Source organism: Temnothorax nylanderi, unplaced genomic scaffold (assembly GCF_030848795.1).
Source record: "Temnothorax nylanderi isolate EJ_2023f unplaced genomic scaffold, tnyl_v1.0 TNYL_tig1116_pilon, whole genome shotgun sequence".
In the NCBI taxonomy this organism is placed as follows: Eukaryota; Metazoa; Arthropoda; class Insecta; order Hymenoptera; family Formicidae; genus Temnothorax; species Temnothorax nylanderi.
The window spans coordinates 13,538-25,490 of record NW_027250178.1 but is presented as its reverse complement, the minus strand read 5'-3'; the positions used below and the strand labels follow the sequence as shown (position 1 = coordinate 25,490).

The 11,953-nt window shown below is 31.8% G+C and overlaps 1 protein-coding gene across 1 annotated transcript; it reads left to right on the top strand.

Annotated features, from left to right (window-relative positions):
- Positions 1–1,192: 1,192 nt before the first annotated feature.
- On the top strand, positions 1,193–2,440 carry LOC139786700 (serine/threonine-protein phosphatase 6 catalytic subunit-like; the record flags this gene model as incomplete). The annotated part of the gene is made up of 5 exons (XM_071725821.1): positions 1,193–1,394; positions 1,471–1,550; positions 1,628–1,733; positions 1,858–2,019; positions 2,106–2,440. Coding segments are annotated over 5 exons (741 nt in total), but the record flags the coding sequence as incomplete, so codon positions are not given.
- Between the last annotated feature and the right edge of the window lie 9,513 nt (positions 2,441–11,953).

The following is an 11,953-nucleotide window of genomic DNA, read 5'->3' as shown; positions in this document are numbered from 1 at the left end:
CAAAATCTTCTGCTGCAAAAAATGTTAATTATCCATCCCAGGTAGCACACATGGTCTTATTGACGTCAATTTAAGGTCATATTTCGTCCACGACGTCATATGTCATCCTTTATATGACGTGTATTTGGCGTCCTATTGTGGATATGAAAGTATGACGTCATGAAAAGGACATGAATTAGACGTCATTTTAAGACCAAATTTGGTACACGACAATTTTATTTTCATTTTTTAAGTTTTTCTTAATTAAAACAGACCCATACAGCATAGAAGCTTGCAAGACATTGCAGGAACGTTACAAGTTGCAATGTAATGTTGTAAAGACAATTGCAACATTTCGTTGAAATATTTAGAACAACATTGCAGAAATATTATAAGAATAATTGAAAATATAGTACTATAACTTACTCCGTGAACATATATGCACACACATACATAAAGAATAGATTTTTTTAGATTTATGTTTCTTTAAATTTAATTCCTAACTATTTTTCAACTTTGATTCAATTCATTAAATAAATTTTTTATTTTGTCAGGTAGCGTCTTTAGGCGTTATCATGCATGTTGTTAACGTTATTATATTAATATTATATTATGTTAAATATACGAATTTCATATTAATAATTATTGTACATTAATTGTAATTGCGTTATTATTTTTAATATTTACCGGTTATTATCATTACACGATTTTTGAACACTATAAAGATATGTTATATATAGAAGTATAAGCAACAAGGAAGCGTCAGAATCAAAGGATCACCACTAGTCCGTTCGATCATCGATGTCAAGCGACGTTAGGTGCAGTACTGACTCGGATGGGTGACCGCGCGGCTGCATGCACAATGCACACACGACATATACATAATAAATGTATTTTCTTTTTTTTTGTTTTTCTAAAATTCTTAATTCACAACAGCATAACGGCATATACATACCTTTAAATGACTCATATTTATGTCATTTTTAAAGCATTTTTAAAATTATTATAAACATATTTTATTTTTAAAACAATATTTCTAAAAGATTTTACAAATATTATTGAATATATTTATTTAGAATCTTTTAAAAATATTTTTGAAAATATTTTTCTGACATGATCTGACGGACATAGAAACATTCTAAAAATATTTTTGTAAATTATTTTAAATTATTTTAATCTTCCTAAAAAATATTTTTAAAATATTTAAAAAATATTTTGTGCTGTATGGGATACATCAGATTGTTCATTAAAGTTCTATGATTTAGAGGAACTGTTTCGTAACGGTGGCCCCGTGCCAGATACAAATTACATATTCCTGGGAGATTTTGTCGATCGGGGCTACTATAGCTTAGAAACGTTTACTCGTCCGCTCACACTTAAAGCTAAATGGTCCGACAGGATAACGTTACTACGCGGTAATCACGAATCTAGACAAATCACGCACGTTTATGTGGATTTTACGGTAATTGGTCTCTTCATTTTCTGTTCTAGATGAATGCCAAAACAAGTACGGCAATGCTAATGCGTGGAAGTACTGTTGTAGGGTATTTGACTTGCTCACAGTTGCTGCCGTGAGTATTTGTATAAAATATTTTTTTAAAAATTGTAACTTCACTTTTGATTACGCTCGAATAAAATTCTGTTTTAGTTAATTGATGAACAGGTTCTTTGTGTACACGGTGGATTGTCTCCAGCTATTAGAACACTAGATCAAATTAGAACGATTGAAAGGAATCAAGAGATTCCACACAAAGGTATTAATTGTATAAAGTGATATGTCATTGCAAAAGTTACATAATAATAAAAGTTACATGACTGGATATTTACTGTTATTGTACAATAATAATAAAATGTCGTTGCTTAATTGCCATATTACAGGTGCTTTCTGTGATTTGGTCTGGTCCGATCCAGAAGATGTAGAAACATGGACAGTAAGTCCGCGTGGTGCAGGCTGGCTGTTTGGCAGCAAAGTGACTTACATGTTTATGGAAGTGAATGATCTTAAACTCATCTGTAGGGCGCACCAATTAGTTCAGGAAGGTATGTCTTTGCTCAAATATTTCTGTCGCAGATTTTTTTAAATATCTCAGAAGTATGTATTGATGACGCATATTTTTATCGTGCAGGTTATAGGTACATGTTTAATGACAAACTCGTCACAGTGTGGTCAGCCCCAAATTATTGTTATCGATGTGGTAACATAGCTAGTATCATGCAGTTCACGACAGTGGATCAGAGATCACCCGTGCTGTTCCAGGCAGTGCCTGATTCCGAGAGAGTAATCCCACCTCTAACGCCCACTCCGTACTTTTCGTGATCTATCTTAGTGGCTCATCTGTACGGATGCGGAAGAGAAATGTCTGTGTCTAGACTCTACGGAATCACATGATTTGATTGGCCGGATCCAGGCTGGTACCATGACGGACCCACAGATTCATGAGAATATATCACTGATTATATACATATTAGGTTTAGAAAATTTTGATTCCCTTAATAGAAATTATTTGATGCGTTCTACGATCAAAGTACGATACTTAGAGAGGACTGAATTGTCGTGTGATTGATCTTATTCAGGGAATGTTCTTTAGATTTTTTTAAGAACTTTATCAGGTTTTACATGTTGTAAAGCTAACTTTTATATATCTACATAGTATCTGCCATTGCATCAGCCTGATTTTTGTAGCTCGAGAAAAAAAAACTATATTTTGCATCAGAGCAAATGTGAACATTCTGTGGTCTAGACGCTTTTGCTACTATGTACATTCTGTAGAGCATTCATATCTCAGAGCAGCATTCTGGACTTTAATGTTCAAAACCCGAGAAAAAATGATTAGATATAATCACATATAATTATATAAAATTGACATTAGATATAATTAGATATAAAAAATGAGCTGATAAAATTGTATATAATTGTATATAATTATATATAACCACATATAATTATATAACCATATATGGTTATATATAATTGTATGTGGTTATATGTAATTATATACAATTATATACAATTTTATCAGCTTATTTTTTATATCTAATTATATCTAATGTCGATTTTATATATAATCATATGTGATTATATCTAACATAATAAATATTTTATATATATTAAAAAAGAATTCTGTTAACTTCGATTAAGGAATAAAGCATTGATAAATTTAGTGTATATTTTTTCAAAAGCTAGAATCAAAAGTGAAATGATTTACATATAACTTGGCGCTGCTTGGCGTGAGATACTGCCGTGTCTCTTGATACCATTCTTATACCATTGTTTGTCAAATTTTAAATACGAGAAATAAATCCTATCGGATGCCACCTATCGGATAATCCGAATTTAAGTTTATATATGGTTATATATAATCATATATAATCTACATGGATAAATGCTTAATTCTTATATATATACTTTATATATAAATTATATGAACTTATATATAATCATGTCAAAATGTATGTGAAACTTTTTATATAATATATATATTCGATAGGATTCGTTTCTCGTATTTAAAATTTGACGGACAGTGGTATAAAAACGGTATCAAGAGACACGGCACTATCTCATGTCAAGCAGTGCCAAGTTGTAATATATGGAATAAATTATTTCACTTTTGATTCTATAGCCTTTGAAAAAATATACATCTTAATTTATCAATGCTTTATTATCGAAGTTAACAGTTCTTTTCCAATATATATTGACTATATATGGTCATATATGATTATATATGATTATATATAATTATATATGATCATATAGAGACAAAATTCATATATAATTGCATTATATATAATCATATATATTTATATATAATTATATATAATTTTTTTTTCCCGGGCAAGTTCCATACGCACACATGACCTGCAATATTATTTTATAATACTGAATTATATAATATTATGTAACGAATTTTTGAATTTAATATCTATAATATATATAAAAACAATTCAAATAAATTTTTAAATTTAGGATTAAATATCTGCAGCATATATGATGACTTGCGAATCTATATCTATACAGATATAGTGCTATATCTGGTTGTACATAGGACAAGATTAGTCACATTAATATATCTGGCTATATATGACTTCATATATAGTTGTATATAATGCTATATCTAGTTATATGTAGGGTGCACTACTCATATATCATTATATCTGGCTTCACATACATTTATATACGATTAGATATAGTGCTATATCTGGTTGTATATAGCGCCAAATTAGTCACATTAATATATCTGGCTATATATGACTGCATATGAAGGGGTTAAAGCCATAGTGGTGTAAGTCACTTTTTTTAAACTATCGAGTTAAGTTCATAGATGCAGTCTACACATGCAGATATGTTGAAAGAAGAAAAAAAAAGTGGTCAAAAAAATTGACTTACACCACTATGGCTTTAACCCCTCCATATATAGTTGTATATAATGCTATATCTAGTTACATGTAGGGTGCACTACTCATATATCATTTTATCTGGCTTCACATACATTTATATACGATTAGATATGGTGCTATATCTGGTTGTACATAGGACAAGATTAGTCACATTAATATATCCGGCTATATATGACTGCATATATAGTTGTATATAATACTATATCTAGTTATATGTCGGGTGCAGTACTCACATATCATCATATCTGGCTTCACATACATTTATATACGATTAGATATGGTGCTATATCTGGTTGTATATAGCGCCAGATTAGTCACATTAATATATCTGGCTATATATGACTGCATATATAGTTGTATATAATACTATATCTAATTATATGTAGAGTGCACTACTCACATATCATTATATCTGGCTTCACATAAAATTATATACATTTATATACAAGTAGATATGGTGCTATATCTGGTTGTATGTGGAACCACTGATTGCACATGTGGCCATGTATAATTAGATATGACCCCATATAAAAACATATATAATTATATATAATTATATATATATCAGATATAATTATATATGATTATATCTAATCATTTTTTCCCGGGAAGACTAAGAGCTTTTAAATAATTTATGAGCGCGAATAACGCAAATAGTCCAGTGCTGTGTGTGAATATAAAAAGAAAAGAAAAGAAATATCACGTTTAAACATTCCGGCAAAAAGTACACTCTCTGAGTACAGTGAATGCTTCTCTGACATTACAATCGTTGTGCGTAGAATTCAGGTTTATTAAAGCGTGAGCATATATAGTACTGTTAAGGTCTTCCTGAACATATAAATGATCTGTTGCTGGTACTGTTAGGTACTGTGTGTGCTGCGTACCGTTCTTTTTTCTTCTAAATGCGCAATCGGTGTTCTTAGCAAGAATCGTAAATTCGGCTCTTTTTCGCCGAAGTACAAATAGCGTGTAGCAGTAGCCAAAGTTTTCCTGCTTAGATAAGGAAATCCGATAGCAGGATCGTTATAACATCTGTAGAGAGTTGTCTTATTATTTTTATGCACATGACATTTTTTTACGCTTAATTTTAAGAAATTCCGAGCTCAAATATTGTCTTTAAACTACCTTGACACACATTGATGTTCTTTTCAAGAAAGATATCCACCGTTCGTTCGTCACACACACTTATCTCTTCTATATATATATATATGTACAAAGCAATATTTTCAAATACTATTGCATCCTCCGAATCTTTGTACAATTTCCAATATCGTATGCCAAATCGCTGTCGTATTGAATAATCGTAATTAGCTAATTGTCATAAGTTCATTAATGTAGGGAGCAACTTGAAAAGAAAAAAAACTGAGACCCTTAGCAATGTGCCTCTAAATTAATAAGCGTTTGTGTAATATAATGATACGATATTGATATGACATAATTGATGGAAATGCACCGGCCATTGCGTATCATAAGCCTGAATTCTGACCATCGATTTTTGCTAGCTCACGATAATTCCTAACCGATCACAGACCCGACAAATACGGCATTGGCATTGTGGCACAGGCTGTCAAGTTGAGACTACTCTATTTTGAATTTTGTGATATAGATCGAAGGAGGCGTGTGCAATGGTCATGTCGATGTTTATAACGACTCTCCTTGTCGCACCATTCGAAGAGGTGTTTTGCGAAGACCCGTTATTCCAAGAAATGTAATAAACTTTTGAACAGTGCCTTCAGAACTATAACACGACGGTCTACTAGAAGTATAAATGCTTTCTTAAGGACGAAGAATCATACAAATATCAGAGCTTAACGGAGAATGTGTATGAGGAAATTTTTTATCATTTTTTCTTTTTATTCTATTTCATAAGCCTTCCGCTATTGTTTTGGAACGAGCCTTTGCTTTTTCGCGAAACTTTTCTACGATATTTACGTTTTACGATTTTACTACCTTTTAGGTCTACTCTTACAATTTTACATCACGCGCGCGCGGTATATTCTCTATTTGTACTACATTTATTATAACGTACAATTAAAATTGCGCGATACTTTACGCGAGTAATGTATTACATTAGGTAGAGAGGAGCGCATCTAGAACGAATTGGGACACGGAGCTTGCGTTACAAACTCGACTCGCTACATTTGCAGCCTCCGAGTCGTGAAACGGTTTCGCAACGACGGGAACGCCCTACGTGCGGTACGGATATCATTAGAAATCCTTAAAAAAAAAAGAAAAGAAGTATTAGCCTCTGTATCTATTGGGGTGTTCTCGGCGTTTCGTTTACCGGAATGCCTCTGTCTGTGATCGCTTTAATCTTATCGAAGTGTCCAAGCGCTTGCGGCGACTCGATATTAATAATCGGTAAGCTCGCGAGAGAGAGAACAAATAAAGACAATTTGCAAGATAAAAATAAAATAACGAAGACTAATTTAGCTTAATGTGCTCCGTGCGGGAGCTTGAACACTGCGCATAATCCTTAAAGATCTCACAGGTAGACACCATTCTAAAACGATCATCATGTACCTTGAAAGTATAGACTTTGTTATGTTAATGTAATGAAGAACGTCTGTAATAAAAATGCGCAAAAAATCGCACTTGATCGCATTGTCAATAATACTCGAAAAAAAAACAAAGTGGTAGTATTATACCTCGAAATAACACCTTGTATGTACATACTGTTTATAAAATGCGTAATACTACAAAAAGGCGTGATATCCGTACAAAATTACCTTTTTTAAAATAGAGAAGAACACGATCGCATAGTGCAGACCAAACGCTTTGGACCAAACGCTATGGTACATGAGCATATTTACAGTTCGAAGACCAAGAGGCAGAGCCGCGGAGACGCGGAGATACGACGACAAGAAGAAAGATGTCGTCAGCTAACTACCATTGGGGTAGACGAGGCAGAAGACCGAGACAGTAACATAATTATTTTTAAGCCGTATTTTTAAGCAGTAATATAACCCATCAGTATTATATATTCGTACCTCTGACCATACACATATGAACACACACATACAAAGTGAATATGTGAATATGCTACGTTTCTTATACATACATGAAAACATAATTGCTAAATAAACATTTAATAAAACTATTATATTGTTGTTATTTACTTCATACTTACCAAATCAAGTTTTATTTAATATGTATAATCTATTGTTACTGTAAATAAATATATTATTTACTGTATAATTAAATGCTGGTACATTCAAGAAATTTGTAATTCTGACCTGGATTTATATCCTGTCTAAACTACACATGTATGTTTAAATTGATGTTTTACCTAGTTATTGCACCAATAATGTTTAAATAAATCGTAGCTTTAGTTTTTAATGCAGGAAAATAAAATTTAACGTTTAAGCGCTAACCAATGTTGATGCATTTTTCTGAAGAAATACTTACATATTGATTTTGTTGCATATTCGAAATCTAAAATCCGAGCATGCTAGAAGCACTTTCATTATCTTCAATGTGTCGGGTATTTTAAAAGAACACTAAATTTATCTTTAAAAATAGACAAAATTCAAGCAGCTGTAACTTTGTTAAAAATGAACAAAATTTAAATTTAAAAAAAGGATTTTAAAGCTTGAAATCTCTACTTTTGAAAGTTCTTATCGTGGATTGAATAAGAAATGAGCATTTTGACTTTGATTGCTCATAACTTCCTTAAAAATCATCGTATTGCAATTCAAAAAACAGATTCTTAAAGCTGAAACTTTGCTTTATTGAACGGTATAATTGCCAAATTTTTTAAAATAACAAATAGACATGATACAAATGGATGAAAATAATGTAAATTATTTTTAAATGCAGAGTACTTAAAAGTACAAAAAAACATAAAGAATAAATTTGTTTTATTTGTATCATGTCTACATGTTATTTAAAAAAAATCTATTTTCTTAGAAATAATAGTCTGTAACACCTTTAGCTTTACAATCTGTACATACTCTTTGTAAGATATACTCTTTATAAGACTAGTTAGAAGAGGATGCGTAACACTACAAAATGCATGATATCAGTACAAAATTACCTTTTTCAAAAAAGGTAAAAAAAAGGCGCCAAGTACACGCGTGGTTGTTACCTCGAAAAAAACCAAGTGGTAGTATCATTAAATTTAAATTAAAAAAAATATAAAATCTATTCTAACTTAGGTGGTAGTAGCTTTAATTTTTCTTAACAAAATTATTAGAGGAAAGCCCCCTATTATGAGACAGGATCCTAATATGAGATATGTTAAGCTAAAAGGCCCTATATAGGCCCCATCTGTTGATCCCACCATGAAAAAACTCCGCCATCTCATATTAGAATCCTATCTCATAATAGGGGACTTTCCTCTATATTACAAAATTGTTACTTTATTCAATCCAAGTGATATCTACCTTAAAAAACTTAAATAACAAGTGGTATCTATTTAAAAAAAATATGTGAAGTCTTTTAATACTGCGCCAATTACAAAGAGAGAATATATATAGGTATATATATACATATACACCTTAACAAAATTATTATTATATCACAAAATTGCGTTACCAAACTCAACCTAAGTGATATGTTATTTCAAAAAAATATATGAAATCTTTAAATTACGCCAACTACAAAGAGAATATATATATTGCTTTGAAAAATAATTGTAGTGCAACTACTCTTAAAAAATAAAACAAAATTGTGTTACCTAACTTAACCCAAGTGGTATGTATCTTTGTATTCCTAATAAGGGTCTTTCTATCAACCCAAGTGGTAGTAGTTTTAATTCTTCTTGATAAAATTATAATATTACAAAGAATCATTTTAATCACAAAAAATTAAACAGGTAACATTATAAAATAAAAATATTTAATTAAAATAAAATAAATAAATTTTTCTTGTAAAAAACTTGGCGCTGCTTTTTTAAAGTCAATCCAGACAAATTTGCATAGCGCATAAACATAAGCGTAAGAAATTGATTGGTTTATATATATGTGCAAAAGGAAATAGACCAATCCATCTCTTTATGCATATGCTTATGCACCTATGCAAGTTTGTCTGGATTGACTTTAAAAAAGCAGCGCCAAGTTTTTTACAAAAAAAATTTATTTATTTTATTTTAATTAAATATTTTTTTTTATAATGTTACCTCTTTAATTTTTTGTGATTAAAATGATTCTTTGTAATATTATAATTTTATCAAGAAGAATTAAAACTACTACCACTTGGGTTGATAGAAAGACCCTTATTAGGAATACAAAGATACATACCACTTGGGTTAAGTTAGGTAACACAATTTTGTTTTATTTTTTAAGAGTAGTTGCACTACAATTATTTTTCAAAGCAATATATATATTCTCTTTGTAGTTGGCGTAATTTAAAGGTTTCATATATTTTTTTGAAATAACATATCACTTAGGTTGAGTTTGGTAACGCAATTTTGTGATATAATAATAATTTTGTTAAGGTGTATATGGGGCATTCCATGCCAAATCAACCAATGATTGACCCCGATCATTTTTGATTTGGCTGATAATTTTTTGTGTTTTTGCACTAAATGAAAGTAGCTTCCATGATTTTTTGTAGATTTTTATCTCTACTCATACTTAAGTTATGGATTTTTGAAAAAAAATGCAGTTTAAAATTTGGCAAATTTCAAATGCTTGTAACTTTAAGAAGAAAAAAGATATTGTAAAAAACAAGGTGGGCTTTCTTTTCGTTTTTCTCTGTACTTTTCGAAGAAAATATCGAAAAAATGTTTAATGGGCAATATGACTGTTTTTTTTAAGGATTTAAGTAAAAAATGTTTGTTTTTCTCACAAGGGAACGGTCGGGGGTGTCCGAGACCGATTTGGATGCGCTTTGGATATGTTGTTGAGCATCAAAAAATATTAAACTCGTATTTTTTTTTGCGGCTTATCTCGACGTTTATTGGTCGAAAAAACCCGATTTAGAACCTACCCGATTTGGATGCGCTTTGAATATGTTGTTGAGCATCAAAAAACATTAGACACGTGTTTTTTTTTTGCGGCGTATCTCGACGTTTAGGGGTTGAAACAACCCCTCGAAAATAACAGATTTTATAGTTTTTAGCGAATATCTTCGAAAATATAAGGCGTATGAAAAAAAGTTTGGTACAAAAGGTTTATGGCTTTTTGTGCTCTTTACAATGGCGTAATCAGATTTTTCAAATTTGTCACATTTTTTAATTTAACCCCACTCCCACCTATTATTTTTGCCAAATATAACAATTTTTCCAACGCAAATTTAAGAGCGTCAAATTCCAAATACATCCATGTGTATTTTTATTATGATACCATTATTAGATTTTTGGCAAGACGAGATGATATGTGGTATAGGCGTCGCCCTGTAGGTAGGAGTTGCGTTATTTCTGTTCAGTTGCGCCGTACGCTTAAAAATTTCCATTTCAACTCCGGGATGACCGAAAGCGCTGATGCAAAGGCCAGCGCAAGGCACTGACAGCGAGAGGTTAACGCTATTTCGAGAGTCCTAGACTAGCAACGGAATGTCGACTTCGACAAATTGTAAGATCGGGCGGGCAGTCGCAAATCATAATCTGCACGAACACGTGCGCCACATTAACCGCTACAATAATATACTATCCCGGTTACGGCACAACAAAATCAACAACCAAATTCACGCATTTGAATATCATTTGCTTGTGTCATAATTCCGAAAAGCAAGCATTTCAGATCATAAGTCTAAAGTGTAAAAAACTGTGTTGTACGCTGTCGTTTTGTGAACATGTAAGTGCATTTTTATTGTTAACTTTTATTGGTTTCTTACGCTTGTTACTTTTTTCTTTGATATTGAATATAACTTTTTATTCAGCTCTTACTCAATCTTTGCCAGTCTTGCCAGTGACTATATAATCTTTTTTGTTCATAAAATGTCACGTTGTAAGCACCTACTATAGTATATTATGCACCAAGGAGAGAAAGCAGCGTTTTTCAGACGAGTGTGAGTTTGCCGCTCTCGCCTTTGGATTGGGTGGCAAACTTCACACTCGTCTGAAAAACGCTGCTTTCTCTCCTTGGTGCATAATATACTATAGTAGGTGCTTACAACGTGACATTTTATGAACAAAAAAGATTATATAGTCACTGGCAAGACTGGCAAAGATTGAGTAAGAGCTGAATAAAAAGTTATATTCAATATCAAAGAAAAAAGTAACAAGCGTAAGAAACCAATAAAAGTTAACAATAAAAATGCACTTACATGTTCACAAAACGACAGCGTGCAACACAGTTTTTTACACTTTAGACTTATGATCTGAAATGCTTGCTTTTCGGAATTATGACACAAGCAAATGATATTCAAATGCGTGAATTTGGTTGTTGATTTTGTTGTGCCGTAACCGGGATAGTATATTATTGTAGGGGTTAATGTGACGCACGTGTTCGTGCAGATTATGATTTGCGACTGCCCGCCCGATCTTACAATTTGTCGAAGTCGACATTCCGTTGCTAGTCTAGGACTCTCGAAATAGCGTTAACCTCTCGCTGTCAGTGCCTTGCGCTGGCCTTTGCATCAGCGCTTTCGGTCATCCCGGAGTTGAAATGGAAATTTTTAAGCGTACGGCGCAACT